The sequence below is a fragment of the Notothenia coriiceps genome, unplaced genomic scaffold (genome assembly GCF_000735185.1).
Source record: "Notothenia coriiceps isolate Sejong01 unplaced genomic scaffold, NC01 NC01_scaffold00036632, whole genome shotgun sequence".
Classification (NCBI taxonomy): Eukaryota; Metazoa; Chordata; class Actinopteri; order Perciformes; family Nototheniidae; genus Notothenia; species Notothenia coriiceps.
Genome location: NW_011369333.1, coordinates 239 through 20,531, shown reverse-complemented (window position 1 = coordinate 20,531; position 20,293 = coordinate 239). Strand labels below are relative to the sequence as shown.

The following is a 20,293-nucleotide window of genomic DNA, read 5'->3' as shown; positions in this document are numbered from 1 at the left end:
CCTCCCTCACCTGAATGTGCTTCTTCTTTTGACACTCCTGTGTTGCCTTGGCTGTATGTTCAGGGGCATTGTCCTGCTGGAAGACCCCTCCATGACCCATTTTCAGTGTCTGAGGGAAGGAGGCTATCGGAAAAGATTTTACGGTGCATAGCCCCGTCCATCCTCTCCTCGATGCAGGGAAGTGGTCCTGTCCCCTTAGCAGAGAAACACCCCCAAAGCATAATGTTTCCATGGAAACATTATGCTTTGGGGGTGTTTAGCATGGTTCAGCATGTTGTTCACCATGGAGGTGCACCTCCATGCTGACGGTGGGGATGGTGTTCTGGGGTTATCCTCATACCCCACGGGGCGAGATCTTGTGTGGAGCCCCAGAACGAGGGCGATTGATTGTTGATTGATGCCCATTTTACTTTTCTTCCATTTTCAAATGATGGCACCAACAGTGGTCTCCTTCTCACCAGGCTGCTTTCTGATAGTCTTGTAGCCAATCCCAGCCTGGTGCAGGTCTACAGTCTTGTCCCTGAGGTCCTTAGACAGCTCTTTAGTCTTGTCCATGGTGGAGAGGCTGGAATCTGACTGATTGATTCTGTGGACAGGTGTCTTTTATACAGGCAACAAGTTGATATTATGATATTTTTTAAAGGAAATGGACTTATGTAACCGGTCTGTGGGAGCCAGAATTCTTGTTGGTTGCAAGGGGATCAAATACTTCCCACAGTTAAATGCAAATCAATTTATATCTTTTATATAATGTCAATTTCTGAATTTTCTTTTAGATATTCTTATTCTCATTGTTAAAATAAACCTAACATTACAATTATAGACTGTTTTTTCTTTGTAAGTGGGTAAATCGGCAAGGGATCAAATAGTTATTTCCTCCACTTTTTCCTCCATGCACAAAACATCCCACATAAAATGAAAACAAGTCCGGCTATAATAGTAGCATTAGAGTTGTCGTGCATATGCACTCACCAGTGCCTCCTGTCTGTCTAGGACCATGCTCCAGTTGACAGAAGAAAGCCTCTGAGTTCCCCTTGATGCACCGGAAGAAGAGCTGGCCTCTCCTATTCCTACAGGACCCACACGGTCCCCCATCTGCAAAACATTGAGTCAATTAAGAAGCAGACCGGAAAAACTATTAGTGTATCATTTATTAACTATAGAGTATTAAATAAATATAATCCACAGTATGAGGGCAAACAGAAACTGTGTGTGGTCTACACAAATTATGTCTTCAATATGAAAGACGTTGTGTAAGAAATCTAAATAAAAACTGCATCAATAAACTTTGTCAAGAAATGCAGCCAATAGTATTTGTGACTCCTGTGTTTGTCTTTGTTCCAGACGTGAGTCTCATTCTTACCTCGGTATGTCTGAAAAGACTATTCCTATTATGTCCTTGCAGATTCAGCTTGCCATCATTTTCCTCACCAATAGCATTACTCCCCACAACCCCCAGCCCACGCAGGGCATCATAGGTGGTCTGGACCACAGTCGCCGGGAGAGGGATGGTCGCAACCCCACCGTCATTTCCGCTTTCCTCACTCCCACTGCTTCCATCCCCACCTCCTCCATCCCCTTCAGTTACATGAGGACAGAGAGGAGTATCGGTCTTAATTTAGTGTCCCTCAAAACTACAAAAAAATCAGTTCCCTGTTAAATGATTTCATGCTTTAGTATCCTTTCACTTGGAAATAACAAGAAAGCAAGAAAACGAGCCAGGGAACACAAAAGAAAGAAAAACAAGGCAGTGACAATCATTTAAGCTGCATATTGTACCCGTGACTGGAGGGTTGATGACCTGTCCCTCAGCCGATCGTCTCTGTTCAATCCCAGATAGAGATGGACCGCCGCGGCCACTGGAAGCCTCATCATCAGAACTGCCTCCCTCTAAGCCTGGCCTGAAACTGGGACGATTGCTCTCTCCAACCTGTGTCCACATGTAGACATGAACACACGCACACAAAAACAACAATTGTCCAAAGAAAACTTGTTTTACAAGACCTATGAATAATGGAGCTACTCAATATTTGAGAGTTTAAAAACAATAACAATATCGTTTTCTATTTCTGACCAGTTGTCTTGAAGTGCTGGGCAGCAGCCGTGTCCGGGTAGCATTGCTGTCCCTTCTGGCAGACTCCAGCTCATCCTCAGTGTCCTCATCACTGGCTGGACAGGAGTCCATACCTGTAGCAGCAAGACGCACATCAGGCATCTGAAAGTCTTCCTGAGGAAAACATAGGGAAACAAGATACAGAAAGAAATTAGAAAAAATACAAAGTGAAACATATATTTTGCAGAGACATGATTTAAGAGTTCTTTCATTTGAGTAAGATTTACAGAAGTAATTTCAGAATTGTAGAATGTCAATAAGTGAGCTTTAGAATGAGTAAAGCCGGTGCAATCGGGTTTCTTGCTCCAAATTTCCAGTTAATAATTATAAAACTTAACAGTACTTTCAGGAAGATGATATTTCACGCAGTGTGTAAATGTGCTCACCTGATTGTAGTCATCGAGAAACTGGTGTCTATACTGCTCTGGTTCTGTAGAACTTGGGTTTGAATTGTTGTCAGTAGCACCTGGCCGTCCCTATGATCATTGAAGGCAGAAATTAAAATGAATAGGGACATTGAGTAATATGGATTAAGGGAATGACTCTTGATTAAATATAACTGTTTTCTAAAGGTACACTTATGATGGGCAGTGTAAGTGAACAAGTCCTAAGAGCGTAAAGTGTTTGAAATGGAGAAGAGAATTACTGTCACAGGAATCTCCTGGCCCTCCACTCTGCCTCGCTGCATGAGGAGGGGCACCAGCTTATTGAAATACAGCTCCAGCTCATCATCATCTGGAGAACAATCACATGTTCACAACATGACTCAAGCTTTTACAGAATGTCTGCAATCCATGTTTTTTCCTACATTTAAAATATAAAGAATGTATGAACCTGTGATATCGCTACTGATGCTGTCCATGGACATTAGCTTCTCATTTGCCAGGAAGCTAGAGTTACTGCCACTGAAATGGTCACTGTCCACTCCCTCACGCTGCACATTGTCCTCGTCAGCTGTAGCAGGTAGAGGCTGAGCCTAAATGAATTGCACCGGAAAAGAAAAAGTATTTGCAAACGTTTTTTGTTTGAGATAAAAAAAAAAGACCATTTTGAAATAAAACCATCCAAAACACAAACCTTTATTCAAACATAGGATTTCACTAGGTATTCCTTAAAGGTATACTGGGCCGTTTTTTTAAATCGTTTTAGAAGAAATAGTGTATATTGAAAAAGGTCAAATATGCTTATATATAAAGACAAGCTAAATTAAATGGCTTTTTCTTTTATAATATACAGGACATATTTAGTTTGAGCAGTGAATGATATGTATTTGTACCCATTGACAAGATGGGTACAAATTGGCAAAACAAGACTGTAAAAATAACAGCAAAACAATTATCCCAGATAAAAAGTACAACTGCTATCTGTTCAAAGGGCAAACCAGAGTTGGTACCTTTGCATCTGTGTTTTCTTTTTGCCCAAAATGGGCACACGTCAGGAGCCCCGTTGAAAGATCTGTCGAACAATCAGTAAAAGCTAAATGCATTATTATCTTCAAGAAAAAGTGTCATCACCTAATAATGAGAATATGTTGTTCTCTTTCTATCAGAAAGCACAAAAATACCATGTCCATATAAACTGTAAGTCCCTGAAGTACTAGGTGAAGCCAATTCGACATCATTACCGATAATCAGGATGGGAGTATTGCCACAGTGTTATACCTATAAATGAGGCGAGACAGGTGCACTACCACGTACCTGTTCCAAGCTCTGTGTGCCGGCTGTGGACTGAGCCCATCTGTGGAGAACACAGCCTCAGCATGGAGGCTTGGTTTTGAGATGCACTCTCATCCAAATTAATCTTTACGAGCATGTCTGAGAGACGGTGAGCTGCAATGAAGTCATCCGCATTGTCCCTGTAATACAGTCAGTGATGTATATCATTATGACCACATCAAAGCTTCATGTGAAAAGGAAGAATATGAATTACTACAGTTAAACATATATATGAATGTTCAGTAATACATTTAACATTTGAGTATTAAAATTAGGTAGCTTTTAGTATGACTGGCTGTAATTGAGGTCCTCTTTGCGAAATGTAAATAACTGTCAAACAAACAAGAAAACCTTTTTAGACAAAAAATCTGTTTTAAAAAAAATGAATATAATATGAGCGTTTTTAGTCACAGACAACATTGCAAAACCAAATCAGCTGCGTAAATACTCACAAGTCATCCTTGAAGCTTAGGGCGAACATGGGTTGTTCCCTAAGAAAGGACTGGGATTTGGCCTGCTGCTCTTGGCCCTCCAGATATGACGCCTCAACAGGGTCTTCTCTGTAAAGCAAGACAACTTAGCATTGATCCAACAAGATTTGTAACAGACTAAACTGCTCTAAATCATGGTTACTTTAAAATAGTGCACAAAGCAACTGAACACTGACTCACTATGAACATCCCCAGTGCTGTTCCTGTTCACTTTGTGGGACATTTCAAAAGAAAATAGGGCTGTAACAACTTTTTATTAACAAACAAGTATCCATATTCAGTTCTATATTTGGCAGGCGTGTACATATGTATCTCTTTTTTTGCATATCAGTATTTCCTATTTCCAGTAGCCTTTAACGGCTTGAATTAGTAGAAACATAAACTCTGAAATAGGAATTGGAATGATTTCAGCATACATTATTGTCACACTAGTCAGATAGCCTGTGTGATGATTCAGAGAAACATGCATGAGATCATTTCCATATCAAGTCACATCTGTCCAAAGCAGCAGCATGCTCCCACCTGTTGTCAGATCCTGGTTTAATTTTAGCCACTGTAGAAGCAGCCACTGGAAGCCCTGGGCCTGAACCCAATGTCACATTCCCCAGTGTGGCACGGCCACTGGTGCTGTCCAGAGACTTGCAGAGGAAACTCGGGAAGGCTTCATCTTCCAACTTGTAAAAGCGGTCTGCCATCTTTTTTGAATGGAGCAGGGAAACAGCCAAATGTGGCTTGACTTCAGTTCATTTGAAGTCCATCTAATGACTAGATACATTAAAAAAAGAGACATTTCGGGGGGGTTATTAGCCTACGTCTTAGTAAACTGTTTGAAACTTGACATTGCACAGATACTTTATCTAGCAGCAGCTTTGTGTGCAACGTTACATGTTTATCGACACCACCTTGCGAAAACTAGCGGGGAAAGGTTATTTTTTTGTAACACTTGTTTTGAATATGTGCATACATGTTGTAGCCTGGCTTTACAGTTTGAACTTGTCGTCTACAAAAAAACTTGAGAGCAATTCATTAGATAATGATGATGCTAGGTTAGCTTACTCTTTACGCTAGCTAGTTTACGGGACTTGCTAAAAACAAGTGGGTTCGTCAAAACTAACGTTACTCCACTATGTTCATTTATTCAGTTACAGAGAGAAGTGTTCGAGAACAAAAGTTACAGGCAACAGATAGGTTGAGCAGTTAAATCTGCTAGCTATTCTTACCAAAATCCTTAAAGACTGTCCATTTTAGAGAGAATAAGCGTTAAATCAGAACGCAAACGTTATCGTTAGTTGTACTTCAACTTACATTCAATACTCCAGAAGGGCCGAAAGACCACGGTTCTTATTCCAACTCGAATGTTCCCTCATAAACTATTGAACACACGTTGCGAAATGCAGTTCAGTTCCAAAAGTGACTCCTTAAATCCTTAAGTTGTTCATTATTAGTTAGAGCAGGCACAACAAACACCGTGCAACAGTTCGAAGCAAGCAGCGCCCAGAATCGGCATGAAGCCCGCGTGAGCGTCACGTTATGTGGGCAGGACTTAACTAAATTCAAACACTGTGATTGGTCAAAAAAAACAGAGGGAGGAAATTGTCTATCATGATAGGATGTGATTCATGTTGTTCTTTTGGACTTGGTTGGAAAAGTAACTAATTTCGTCAGTCGTTTTACATGATGGCTGACAGAAAGAGTGGATATGATTGTTTTACACATGACTTGCAGTAACTTGCCAAGGGTGGAGTTTGTTTTATCAAGTGTTCTGCTTAGCAGCGGCAAGAACGCCAACTTAGCATGCTGCATCCCATGCATTCCAGGTTTTGAGTGACAATATTAAATTGTAGCCTCCCTGTAAAAACAAATGACAGTTTATTTCCCTAATTTCAGAGTAAAGATCAAAAGTCTGTTTCTGCCATCAGAAGTCAAGTCCACAAACACATTGAATTAATAAGGATCAGTTACATAGTCATGCATTTATTAATGAAGTGTATTGTTTGAGTGTAATGGGAAAATTGTTTTAAAAAAAATCCCATCTTGGGCTATTTATTACTTCCAAAAAGGGGTACGTGTGCCGTTGAAAAACTCGATGAGCGCTGTGATAAAAAGTCCTCTGCAGGAAGAGTGCCACAGTGACGCGTCCTAAAACCCGTAAGTAAGCTGCGCATGGGTTCCTTCGACAAAAAAACAATTTCTCCATAGGATTTTGGAAAATAGCTCGAAATAAGGTCCGTGGTTGACACACATTTAAGAGATGGATCACGTTTTGTTCAGTCGGATAATCTCCACATGTCTACCCTACTTTTATAATGTTCGAATCATAAATCTAATCGATAGATTTATGGTTTTTGTCGAAGGGACCCATGCGCAGCTTACTTCCGGGTTTTAGGACGCGTCACTGTGCAAATCAAAACATGTGCTTTGCATTGGGCATTCTTTAAAGCACTAGCATACAAAACCAAATATGTGAGATGTTCAGATTTTATTCAGGGTTACAAAAAAATGGCTCTAAACATTTCACAGAAACTTCATGACACCTTTTTCTATATTATGCACAGGAAAAAGAACAAAACATTATAAAATAGAGACATACATTGAAGTCTTTATTAGAAATGAATGGCACTTGGGTGGTTTGTGCCCATCCCCCAATCAATCCCTTTTAATTCTAGCTATAACACCGCTACATCACTGTCCTTCAGCCTCTGGTAAAGACAGCAGTGCTCTGGAGAGTCTGTGGGGAAGAGCCTGTTGCTGAGGCTGAATGGGCTCAGCATCACAGTGCTCAATCAGGGAGGAGGGAGGCAGAAAGTGACCATACCTGGTCCCCGCTCTGGGAGGGTCCAGAGGCGGAAAGAAATACCTGAAGCAACACAACATGGATCGAGACAAAGACGACAAACATGTGGACAGGGCGAAGACAATGACAATGGAATACAGAGAGGAAACAATTCAAAGGAGATATGAGATTTTTTTTTTTATTAGGAGGAGGAAAAAAAAGTGAATTGCAGACAATAGTGATGGGTGCATGTCATTTTAAAGGTGTATGTTAGTAAAAAAGGTGAACTGTCAGCAAACATATTGGATCAAAGAAAAAGGAACACTGTGGAGAACAGAAACATGCCGTTTTCAACACAAACAGGGCTTTTAACAGCACAACCTAAGATGGGACATAACTCACACATTTCAAATGCATTAACAAAAGCTCAAATGGTTGCTGGTTCAGAGGAGACATTAATAATATGCAGGATGCTGCTGGGATATCTTTGGAGAGGTCAGCTGCCGCAGGGGAGGGGCAAAGGGAGCTCTCTTGCCAATCCTGCATGCAACAAGCATTACAATACCATATTACTTAAACCACTCAAACTCATTCTTTGTCAACAAGGAATAGGGACGCAAGAAAAAGCTTTTCTGCAAAGTTATTTTCCAGTATGACATTTTAGTACAATCACTTTGGTTGCAAAAGTATTAGAGCACAACATTTCATACAGTAAACACATTTTGTTACTCAGTTTAGAGGTTATTCAAAGGTCAAGTCAAAGACGACAAGAAATGCTATGACGGATGTTTTGTTGAGTTAGAGGTTATTTAGTTGAACATAAATACAGCCACATAAAAACTCTCATAACAACAGTGGTAACTTTGAACCTGTTTTATACGCAATCAAATAGTAACAGTTGCTTATTTATAATCCAAATGTTAAAGCAAGCCTGTGTTACATTTGCTGAACAGCGACCACTGTGGCTTTAGTGAAAGTCTTTGTTTTAAACTTTGTAATTGTAGAAGATGTAGTCAGAGTCAGCAGGAAGTAAGCAACAGAAAGGTTTTGATCAGACCCAACAATGTATGGCTTGAGAGCAATACCCGAGTACACTGTTCGCAATTAAGAAAGAGTGAGTTTTATTGCTCATCAATTCAACACTTCATTTATAAAAGAAAGATGCGTTATCTCTTCTTTTAAAAGTGACGTAGTCTTTTCCTAAAGCCATTTAGGTCAGCAGCTATATTCATACCCATACTGCATGTGTTGTTCTATTTCTGTTGTCATTTTAGTGGGTTAATGACGTTTATTCAAGCTGTTCTTCTGCACAGCAAAGCGTTTGGCAATACTTGCTCGAGGATACATTCAAATGTAAAAATATGTGAAATTAAGAGACAGATTACTGAGCTTTGATTTAATTGCTCATCTCAAAATGGAAGTAGTCACAACAATGTTGGATGTCAGGATGTAGTAAACTGAAGCTAATCAAATTTCTCGATATTAAAAAAAAAAGATCTTCCCCATCAAAATAATCATTTGAAAAAGTCAAATTTATATAAAAACAGGTTTATTTTACATTTTGCACCAATTATGTGGTTAGCAGGGACAAAACAAAGTGGAAACTACTCTTGCATGCATCTGTACAAACCAAGAGCAAATTCCCTAATAAAAAAAACAACACAACACATGAACAGACTCTTTGCCTTGAAGCCAAGCTCTTTGCATGAGTGCAGCATTTGGTCAGTAAGGGCCTGGGGAGTTTGTCAGGGAGCAGCTGTAGTCCCGGTCAGTGTGAGGCGGAATAAGGGGTCAGTTCTGTCTGGTGCGGGTCAGGCTGGGTGAGTGGCGGCCACACCACCTACCTTCCTGCAGACATCCCGTTTTGGGTGTTCTGGGATGTCTGAACGGAGGAGCCCACGACAGTGCTCATAGCTGTGGGCTGACCCGATGAGCCGGTGAGGGGGCTGCCGTCTCCCTTCAGGATTCCCGTGCACTTCCAGTTGTCCATGTAGTTAGCTGCAGGAATCAAATCAGTAAAACTAATTGTAACTTAAAATGACTCAAAGTTAATAATGTCCTTTACACATGCTTTATTTTACCTTATTTGTCCTTTTTCTTTTTAAGTTATTATAGTGTTCTTAAAATGGTTCTGTTTTTTTTTTACTTTTATGTATGCACCACGATACCAAGTCAAATTCCTTGTACGTGTCAACCTACCTGCTAATAAACCTGTTTCTGATTACACATAGGGAAGTGGAAAAGCTGATGGGAGAATTTGAAAACAGCTTAACTTTTATCATTTTTTTTTTGTGTATCTTTCTACTTTATGTGTATTCTGCATTACAATGGACAGTTGAAATGTCATACAGATGTGACGGGTCTATGTCATAATCACACTAATGCATCTTGTGGACCTTTGTTTTGAAATATAACAGAAATGTATGTATCATAACAACTCAAAAGATATGAGCAAGACTGCAATTTTTGTTCAGGGGTCAATGACAAGCTAATTTAATTAGTACAAAAAACATCATACAATTTGTAATAGCAAGCATTAAAATAATATGACATGTTTGAACGTAAAAATAAAAGAACTACATGACTAGACGGAGTCTTTGCTGCTGCACATCATTACGTAGATGATTTAAGTGCATGTAACAGTAACACCACTTAGTTAGACACAAATTAGAGTCTTAACACTGTGAGAGTATTTCAGGTCTGTTTGTGACATTGGACTAGGGCTGCACGATATTGAAAAAAACTGACATTGCGATATCTTTTCCCCCTGCGATATATATTGTGTTTTTTTTAACTATATTTAACCGGATGAAGGATTTTAGTCACGGACGTCTGGATCTTAACTGGTTGACTCATCATACCTTAAGTCATGATCTAACATGTCATGATAATGCATGTTGCTTACCCTCAAATAAGGGGGTTCATCTGTGAATGAAGAAGAGAAGAACCTTTTTGTATCCCAAATAGTTCCAGATGGCAGATGTTGCTTTTCTTTTTGGAAGTAAATCTTCATTCTCGCCGGTATTGTCCTCCTCTGCCTCGCTCATTTTTTACCGGTGTTTTGATGGTCTGCAAACTAGCGGGGCGTGGCCTGCTGTGGTCTGATCAAGAATTATTGTGATTGGTGGTTTGCTGTGCATGCAGAGCCTGCATGTCACTCACTCAAGTACCCCTGACATGAGAGCCGCGCAAGTTTTCCTTTTGTAGCAAGCAGCAAAATAATTGTAACATGACGTGTTTGAGTTAATGTACCTACTTAATGTCACACGTCCTAAAAAAAAAAAAAGGAAAAAGAAAGGAAAAAAAGAAAATTATTATAAAAAATGTATAAAATCGCACATCCCCGCGATGTGAATATCGCGCATGCGCATATCGCCATGACACGATATATCGTTTAGCCCTACATTGGACTGTCTGATTGATCATTCCTCAATTGAATGACGTCAGCAATGCATTAGCGAAAGTTGCGTAATACCTGCTGAGAGTCACTGTTCACTCAAACTAGCATTTTTCCAAAAAAAGTTCTGGTAGCTATCACTAACATGAAAAGAAGACCCATGAGCAATAATCAATAGAAGCAAAACATAGCCTGTTACCTTTCCAGAGGCGCACACAGCCATCATCCCCAGAGGAGGCCAGCAGGGTGCTGGTGATGTTCCAGCTCACACGCCACACCTGAGAGTTATGGTTATCAAACTGGGCCACAATCTGCAATTCCAACTTGGTGGGTCCTGTAGAGGTGCTCTCCTTCCTGTCAGAAGGATCCAAGTTTCAAACAATTATTTAAAGTGGAAGTATTTAATTCCCATTATTACGGTGGCCCGGAAGTGCAAGTCAAAAACAGCATTTTAGAAAACGCTACAGCATTTTAGAAAACACCACAGCATTTCAACTTATACGGAAAGGGTATTCCTTTAGGGAGAACACTTCTTGTTTGTGATTGGACAAAGCCAGCTAGAGAAGCGCAGCTGTGATTGGTTGTTTTTGCTGCCAGTCAAGAAATTAAGCTTTGTGATTGGTCAGCACCCGACAGCGCAACATGCCCCGAAACATCAGCCGTTAGTTGTTAGCAAACAGAGCTCACAGCTCCTCATATCTGTTCAGAAACTGGACAAAAGTTAAACATGAACAAACCACAGACTGTCTGCAGACTTATCAAAGCATTCATTCATGGTTTTTACTAACCGGTATCAGTATGTAGTTACTTCGGCATCATTTTGAAACGTGTATTACAATTAAATCACGGTAAAATATGTTAATTTTGTTGTAGTTGGTATCTACCAAAGTATTTGAATGGAGATACGCCCCGCCCCCTCCCCAGCGCGTCTTGTTTGAATGACAGGAGTGAACACAGCTGACAGCCGTGGTGAAACCTGAAACTCGAGTAATTAGAGCGATGCGAATATTCGGGGATTATATCCATGAAAATACTATGGTAGACTACAACAAAATTAACATATTTTACCGTGATTTAATTGTAATACACGTTTCAAAATGATGCCGAAGTAACTACATACTGATACCGGTTAGTAAAAACCATGAATTAATGCTGAGACAAGTGTGCAGACAAGACGACAGGCGAAACACCTTTTAAAATTCGTGTTCTGAATGGAGATCGGATCGATCAGGCGAAACCAGTGCTTCTCAAAGTGTGGTCCGCGGACCACTGGTGGTCCGTGAGCGCCCCCTAGTGGTCCGTGAGTATATTGGTAACATTTCACATTTGAAATACATGTATTTATTTAAGTTTTCCGCCGCACTCTCGCGGGAATATCTCCGCAATGGAGCGAGCTTAAGTTTCACTTTCGATTGCATGATATAGCCCAGCACAACACATTCATCAAACATGTTGCCACTTGTTTTTACCATTTTCAGGCGATTTGTAAAAAACGATATGTTTTTGGATATTTGTGGAGTTAGGTGGTCCGCGAGTGTTTTTTTATTGGTTAAGTGGTCCTTGGTATGAACATTTTTGAGAAACTCTGGGCTAAACTAACCCGTAGCTGCTCCGTCCACACTCACAACAACATTATACAGACATAAATAAAGCAGCGACTGTATTCACCATGACACAGACAGTCTGCAGTTTGTTCATGTTTAACTTTTGTCCAGTTTCTGAACAGATATGAGGAGTTATAAGCTCTGAGTGCTAACAGCTAACGGCTGATGTTTCAGGACATGTTGCGCTGTCGGGTGCTGACCAATCACGAAGCGTCATTTCTTGACTGGCAGCAAAAACAACCAATCACAGCTGTGCTTCTCTGGCTGGCTCTGTCCAATCACAAACAAGAAGTGTTCTCCCTAAAGGAATACCCTTTCCGTATAAGTTGAAATGCTGTGGTGTTTTCTAAAATGCTGTAGTGTTTTCTAAAATGCTGTGGTGTTTCCTGAAAAACTTTGGCGTTTCCTGAAATGCTGTGGCATTTCCTGAAATGCTGTGGTGTTTCCTGAAATGCTGTGGTGTTTCCTGAAATGCTGTGGTGTTTCCTGAAATGCTGTTTTGACTTGCACTTCAGGGCCACCGTACATTATGTTTAAAAACAGTTATAATGTATACTGTCCTGCAGTGAAATGCAGGATTTCATCGACTACACTAATGTGTTTTTTGTGAGTCCTTCACATGAACACTGTGACTTAACAGAGAAAATCATGGAATCAGTCACCTCATAGGAACAAGTTTAAAGATCCTGACATCTTTTGTTGCAATAGCAAGCACGTGGAAAGACCTCCCCAGGTTTGGGGCAAACGCAATGTCATGGACTGCATCTGCGACGCTCATCAGGGTCTCTGCTTTAGCATATTTCCTGTAAACAATGGTAAAACAACTTTTTTAACAATCATTAACATTTTCTTTCAACTAATTGGGTTTGATTTTTGAAAAAGAGTGACATAAAGATTGGTAAATTCAGTGAAACCCACCTTGTGTTTTCATTATACTCATAGATCTGAACTTTGCCACCATAATTCACATTACTGTCGTCACTACCCACTGCAAACATTGGTGGGTGGGCCCGAGAGCTGTGTGGAAGGGCGAGAAAGCACACATTATACACTGACAGATCCTCAAACTCCACTGTCATATCCAACAGGCTGTGCTATGTGTAATATATCAATGTTATATTGATAGCATGATATGAGAGTAGATATTGCCTTAGATTTATATGAATCGTAATATGTCATTATTATTGACTTTTCTTAGATTTATTTCTGCTTTACATTAAAGTGGTTTAATGTTATAAATCATAATATTTGTCTTTACCCACTACGTCAGTGGTTCCCAAAGTACTGGGCCCCTGCAGCGCTATTGCAGGGCAAATGATTGAGGCATGCTTAAGCTCACAGCTGCTGAAAAGAACTGCAGCACAAAGCAAGCACACACCAGTCACTGAAAATATGTGGTGATTAAAGGTGTATTTTTTGCAAAGGAAATGTTCAGGTTCCCTTTTTTTCTCTCAGGGAGCTGGTTTAGTGAGCCCCACGGACCGCAGGCCTCTGTCTCTACTCCGTATCAGCTGATCGCTGAACGCCCGTTATTATTCCTTATCGTAATGAAACCTAAGTTTTAGATCCTATGCTGTTTGACCACACGCTGTCCTCACATCCCCGGGCTGTGAGACAGACAGGCAGAGGGAACTTACTACATATTGTTTGTGAAGCAGATATAGGAAGTTACTTTTTTTAATGAAAATATGATGATATTTACTTTTGCAAACAGTGAAGCAGTTGGGCAGCTGTCAGATATGTATTGCAGGACATGTGTTGGACACAGACTGTGTGTGGTTGGACTCTGTCTCACAGGCAGGTTGCAGTGTAACTTCAGAGGAGACTGGGGAATCGACAATTCTCAAATTGCACCACTTAGAACTAACTTGTGAATGCAAAAACAATGCAGAGTTGATTAGTAAATCATTGTATTCAATAACAGCGACGGATTTAAAACAGTATGATGTGATTTGTAAATATGAATAGTCATTTGACTAAATGTTTTCATAAATACTTGATATGTGAAAGTGGCATGTGACTTATTTTTACCCTCTCAAAGAATCGAAAAGCAGAACCAAAATCTGAACCAAAATCGTTAAAATCCAAATGACACCCAACGCTTAGTATTACAGTTAGACTTTTAATAATTCCACTGTGAAGGTGATTCCTCACTTTATTATTCATTTTCTTCTATCAAATAAGACGTTGCCGTTTTATAAGTTCCAATTTTTTAAATCAATTTAAAATCGAAGATATTCTCATCATCTACAAAGAAAAAGTTTGGGAACCACTGCACTACATCATTATATCCACAGAAGTGATTATTTATCAAACATCTCATTGTACAAAGATAGGTTATACATATAAAAGCAACAATTTTCAACAATTCAGTTGTCATAATATAGTTATCAAGGTATTAAGTCAAAAAGTGGTATCTTTTTTTCTCCATATTTCCAAGCCCTAAGACTGCATTAGGTGCAGCTAAGAGTACCTCATAAAATGGAAATTGAGTGTATGTCAAGTACTCTGTTATACCTAGTAAACATTACATGTATATTATTTTTGTATGATATAAAACACATGATCTGTAAAATGTCATAGGGACTGTGCATCATAATCAATAAAACATCAGAAAACAGTGATTCTCTCTTGAAAACCTACAAACAATTCTTCAAAATCATTGCCAGTAAATGTTCGACTGGTTGTTACAGCTCCACCTCCTATAAACAAGATGTATGGCAAAACCGAGATACAGTTCAGCCAGGAAAATGAAATGAGGAACTGTAAATCTCTATATACATTTCAGTGTCAGTTTTTGAAGCTAAGTAAAATGATGGTCTCACCTTGAGGGGTTCCAGGAGATGCAGCTGCAGCTGAGCTTGCAGGAGATCTCGTGCTGCAGGGACCACTGACTCAGGTTCATCACATCAGGAGCCTCATAGATCCTCACCACTCCGTCCGCAGAGCAGGTGGTCAACATCAGGCCCATGTGTTTAGGGGCAAACTTCACATCAGTCACTGATGTTCGACTGTCCACTAGTGTGGTTCTCTTAATCTATAACGAAACACCATAAAAGATCATGTGTCAAAAAGAAGACTGTAGAAAAAGTGACCAGCAGTTACAATGTTAAATAGGGGGAGAAGTAAATGATGGTGTGTTAGTGGGAAACATTATTATAACCACACAGCACTGGGGGGGTACTATCATCATCATCATCATCATCATCATCATCATCTGAACTGCAAAGAAAATAAAGAAATATAAGTGTGTGATGTGTGCTTTGCAAGTTTATAAGGATGCCAGAGTTTCACTCACCCAGTGGCTCAGTCCTCTCTGCTTGTCGTTGGACTCCCCTACAATCTCTTCCCACACAGCAGCGGTCCTGTCAAAGGAGCAGGAGGCCAGAACCTGCCCGAACTCTGGGTGAGCCCAGGTCACTCTCCACACGGAGCCGCTGTGTGTCTGCACACAGAACAGCTTTAGTCAAACCAATAGAGCCCAACACTAGATACAGATTTGTTTAATATCAGAAAAGTGACAAGAGACAGAATAGGACATAAACAGTCATTGCAAAAACGCTAATGTGATGTGATATGCCATTATGCAATTATACTTGAAATTAATTTTTGAGCTGGAAAGCCTTTTAATGGTTAAATCGATGTTATAAGCAGCAAGTGGCCTACCTTCCAGCTGGCTGTGCAGTGCCACTCTCCGTTCTCACTTTTGTCCCAAACCTGAATGAAATAACGTGCAGGTAACACAAATACGAAATATTTCAGATACGAAGTCTATCTACAGCCTATACTTGTGTGGATGGTAACAGAGCTCTCAACGACATTCCTGGATGTGATAACGTGAAGCTACAACTGCATCTCAAAGTTATCTGTAGCTACCCTAGCCTGTATGCTATAGGCACCATGGCTATCAAGCTAGCTAAATCAAACAAGGTTTAGATTCCTTCGACATTCAAATGTTTCCATATATATCGCAAATGACCTAACTTTACGTCCATCAACAATGGAATGAGAGTCAGTCTCTCCAATAGGGTGTTAAGAGTGTGATACTACGGGTGGTGTTAACAAGCTTGCTGTGAGAGCTAACCTTAGCTAACTGAACTTACCTTCACACTTTGGTCACTGGAACAAGTGGCCATTCTCCGGCCGTGGAAATCATACGAAACATCATGAATGAGATCTTTATGATCTGCTGTGATACTTCGCGCTACAAACATGATTACAATTAGCAAATATTAACCAGCAACCCTAGCTTAACTAATTTCCTAGCAGGCCTGTAATGTGTCCACTTGTGTAAGTATGTTTGGCGGGTCCTGTAGAGTGCTATCCCTGGAGTTAACCACGGGGGGGCGCATTGAAACCAAGTTTAGGTAAATCCTTTTTTAAGGTACTCCATGATAACATTTATGTTGAAACGTGTCATGTCGATCTGAACATCAAATAGTAGCCTATATAATTTCGTAAAAATTAAAACTCTTAGCTGAAATGTATTAGTTAACTCTATTAAGTGACATATTCTTACATTTTCCCCGACCGGTCACCGTGGTTGCCAGGTTAGTAGATTAAAACACTTATATTTGAACGCTTTTAGACTAGAGGAATGTGACAAACTTGTTTTAAAAAATATGTATTTTGTATTGTATGATACTTTATTTGTTACTCTAACCATGGCTTCTGTAGTATGTAAACAAATAAATAAAGATACATTATTATTTTTCTTAAATAGCTACATTGGTTATTGTAGTAGACCAGGTTTGTTTTATTTATATATATTTAAAATACATTTTATATGATTTAACATAGTTGTACACAAAGATAACAAAGAACTATGTGGTTTTAGTTGATTCGTTGTTGTTTTTTATTAAGTTGACAAAAAAGCGCAACTGGCAACCCAAGTCAGTGAGCCTGCATATGGCCTGCATGCAGTATTGTGCAGGAGCAGACTCCCCGCAGGGATCCCCAGGGTTACACACACTGCTGTTTAGATGGCTGACAGAAAGGAGTAACTTGGTGAACGGTGCTGCAAACACTCTGGGATCATCTAGCAAGTGTCTCGGGCACTTATTACGATAACATGGAGCAAGAATTTGAAGACATTGATTCGTCCGGGAGATGGCAAAACCTTTACAATGTAAGTCGGGACACTGGGCCTCTGGTGTTTCTATGACGATCGGTTGCTAACTTACTTGGCTAGCTAATTTGGCTAGCTAGCCAGTAAGATACCTTTCCCGGTATCTGGTTACTTTTAGCCTTCTACACGACCAATGTAATTATGTTAACTTATACAACTCGAAACATGGTTTGGGGTTATATGTAGTGCTATGCAGATAGTGAACAGCTTAGAGGCGAATGAGAAACAATCAATCCGCGCTTGTAGTCGCTGACTTCCGTAGCTAGAAAGCTTTTAACGTTAGCTTGAAAACGTGCAGCGGCACAGTGTTCATGGTGGAGCTCAGTTAGCTAAGGCTGAATGACGCTACCAGACGTCAGCTGCAGTTTCTGAGAACTCATAAGGACTTCCAGAGAAAAGCGCATGTGTTTCACCACCAGCTGTCCAACATAGCCCAGCTAGTAGTTTATGATTTTTCTGTTCTGGTTTTCTGCTTAGGCTATGGCCATGTCATATTTCACATTAGCTACTCACCTGGATCGCCTGTAGTCTGAAAGGTTGTCTAGCAGCTAGCTAACCGTTGGAAGTGAGAGAGGCAAACTAAAATAACGATGCTACTGTAAACAATCATTTTGTTCATTTAACAGGACTATAAATGTTGTCATAGAAGTGAACTAACTTCAGAGTAAATGCCTGAGGGAAATGTATTATTTGATAGAAAAATAATAATAAGTCTTTATTTGTTTTGCTGACTTACTAATTGCATTAAAGGTCTACAATTATTCAGATGATATTATTATAATCTACTGCGAAGTAGAATACTATTTTTAATGTTACTTTATATTTGAAACTATTATGCGGCCTGTCAAAAACTTGTTTAGATCTATCATAATTGTTTCAGTAGACTCTTATAAATCATCTGAATCCCCATCCTATACGCACGTTAATAGCTCTGTGTCATAAAAACAAAACACAAAAGCATCCCAATAGAAATATTTGTCAATAATAGATGTCATTGAATTCTAATAAACCTAGCACAAAATACATAGTGGATTGAATAGCTTTTATCTGTGTGTTACTGTTTTGACATGAATGTCGTCAGTGTCTCTGGCCCCTTTAGACATGCAGGATGTGTATTTCACACGTATGTTCCTGTTTGTATAACAGTATGGCTCCCTCCTTTTGTTTTTTAATCAATAATACAATCTCCTAACTCCCAACAGGAGATCCGTAACCAAGCCAGCGAATATCCTTACAAAGTGGCAAAACTCCCAATGAATCGGAATTTGAACCGCTACAGAGACGTCAGCCCATGTGAGTCTTAAAACAAATATGGTAGCAAAGCTTTATTGTAAAGGACATATGTGTAATGTATGTATGGGCTCTCATCTGGTTTCAGTCGATCACAGTCGGGTCAAACTTGAAAACTCTGAAAATGACTACATCAATGCAAGTTTAGTCATGATGGAGGAAGCCCAAAGAGCTTATATTCTGTCTCAGGTACGATACGAGCAATATCAATGTCTGCAAAAGAATACGCTGCATCTTTGAAGTATTTGATAAAGAATGCAACATTTTTCTCTGATGCTTGTGAACTTTTTATAAAGACAGGACATGCTTTCTCTATTTATATGAATTTCTTGTGCTTCAACAGGGGCCTCTAAGGAATACCTGTGGTCATTTCTGGCTAATGATTTGGGAGCAGTGTTCCAAAGCTGTTCTAATGCTCAACAGAATCATTGAAAAGGGATCTGTGAGTATACCTCAACACCTGCTATCGTTGCTTTTCTGGCTGTCTGTTTCAGCGTGTCATATCGTGATCAATCAAATGCATTGATATGACACTTTTCTAGCCTTAGGGACCACTAAGAGTGCTTTTTCCAACACAGGACAGTCACAGAAGACACACACATGCGCACACTGGTGGAAAAGGCCATACAATGTTTTTAAAAAATATAATTTCATGGCAAATTTTTTTAGAATATGTATATGATTGTTTTTTACTGTTAAAAGAAGAAGACTTATTTTCTGCTAAGGAAACTACTGAGAGGAAAATATTGAAATAACATACATTACCGTACCTTTATCAACTACCACTTATCTATATCAATGACTATTTTGTAGCTATTTACTTTTGAAGAAATATAAAATGCTGTGGCTTGAATAATGATTTGCATCTAATATGTTTGATGGTTGAACACAATATGTCTCCTACTAAATATCCAGCTGTGTGCAGTGGAGGTTTGAATATGCTTTGTGGGAGCTGCCTATGTATGGATCCTCAATCAGTGTTCATTTATTCTGCACATAAATGCAGCTTCCTATAAAAAATGAAGTCAATTCATTTTTGTGTCAACAGGAAAAGTGTGCACAGTACTGGCCCACCTCAGAGGAGCATCCAATGTCTTTCACTGACACAGGGTTTGTGGTCAGGCTGCTCTCAGAGGAAGACCAATCCTATTACACAATACGGGTGCTAGAACTACAAAACACAATGGTGAGCATGAGAAGCAGTCTATAAGAGAATAACACAGTGGTGCAATTTGGAGGCTATATGAGGTGAAAACTGCTTTGTGTCTAGTTCAGAAACATGTTTTTCTTTATTCAGACTACTGGCCCTGAGCATAATTGAGCTGTCTCAACTTGTAACATCTTAAGTGGTCGTATTGGCCTAAAAACCTTTCTTTCAAAAAAAGCCTTTGATTAAACTTGTGTTTCTTTTTTTTTATATATATATATTACGCCCCTTGTAGCACTTTGGGATTACTTTTAGCAATGAAAGGTGCTTCACAAATAACATTTATTATTATTATTGTTGTTGTTGTTAGGACAAGCATCAAAGTCTAAATGTACGGAGAGGATAAACCAGGGGTGGGGAACCTTTTTCCTCTCAAGGGCCATTTAAATTTTTTCAACATCCTCCGAGGGCCGTACAAATTATTGACCTCTGCTTAAAAATACTAAAATCACAGCCAATTCATTTGGCCTTTCTTTCATGCTGTGCAAAGAAAAAACAACCTCTTAATCCAGATATCTTACCAATGCATGACTCGCGTATTCACGTGCACGGTTGTGGCATGACCACCAAAACAG

At 39.6% G+C, this 20,293-nt stretch overlaps 4 protein-coding genes across 5 annotated transcripts in view; 1 reads left to right on the top strand and 3 right to left on the bottom strand.

Moving 5' to 3' along the window:
* Positions 1-100, bottom strand: part of LOC104964096 (centrosomal protein of 192 kDa) — a 24,667-nt gene extending 24,567 nt beyond the window's left edge. The window contains exon 1 of the mRNA XM_010792817.1: positions 11-100. Within this exon, the coding sequence (XP_010791119.1) occupies positions 11-100 (90 nt within the window). The remainder of the gene's footprint in view (positions 1-10) is intronic.
* A 252-nt stretch (positions 101-352) lies between these two features.
* On the bottom strand, positions 353-5,816 carry LOC104964094 (uncharacterized). The gene is made up of 13 exons (XM_010792815.1): positions 5,625-5,816; positions 4,842-5,084; positions 4,281-4,388; positions 3,811-3,968; positions 3,507-3,568; positions 2,948-3,089; positions 2,760-2,848; positions 2,500-2,589; positions 2,075-2,227; positions 1,780-1,930; positions 1,364-1,578; positions 973-1,095; positions 353-586 (listed from the first exon to the last, which is right to left on the bottom strand). The coding sequence occupies exons 2-13, from the start codon at positions 5,012-5,014 to the stop codon at positions 542-544; spliced, it is 1,509 nt and encodes a 502-aa protein (XP_010791117.1). The 5' UTR covers positions 5,015-5,084; positions 5,625-5,816; the 3' UTR covers positions 353-541.
* Positions 5,817-6,783: 967 nt separating this feature from the next.
* Positions 6,784-16,431, bottom strand: seh1l (SEH1-like (S. cerevisiae)). Of its 2 annotated transcripts, none has more exons than XM_010792813.1 (9): positions 16,197-16,431; positions 15,760-15,810; positions 15,392-15,538; positions 14,919-15,130; positions 13,012-13,110; positions 12,756-12,896; positions 10,689-10,843; positions 8,937-9,090; positions 6,784-7,176 (listed from the first exon to the last, which is right to left on the bottom strand). In XM_010792813.1, exons 1-9 carry the CDS (start codon positions 16,305-16,307, stop codon positions 7,002-7,004), a joined length of 1,245 nt encoding a protein of 414 aa, XP_010791115.1. In that variant the 5' UTR covers positions 16,308-16,431; the 3' UTR covers positions 6,784-7,001. The 2 variants fall into 2 exon arrangements, with proteins under 2 accessions (XP_010791115.1, XP_010791116.1); XM_010792814.1 differs by having other exon boundaries at positions 7,087-7,632; positions 16,197-16,428.
* A 558-nt stretch (positions 16,432-16,989) lies between these two features.
* On the top strand, positions 16,990-19,721 carry LOC104964095 (tyrosine-protein phosphatase non-receptor type 1-like). Its single transcript, XM_010792816.1, has 5 exons — positions 16,990-17,221; positions 18,424-18,514; positions 18,600-18,700; positions 18,855-18,953; positions 19,560-19,721. Exons 1-5 carry the CDS (start codon positions 17,165-17,167, stop codon positions 19,719-19,721), a joined length of 510 nt encoding a protein of 169 aa, XP_010791118.1. The 5' UTR covers positions 16,990-17,164.
* Positions 19,722-20,293: the final 572 nt, after the last annotated feature.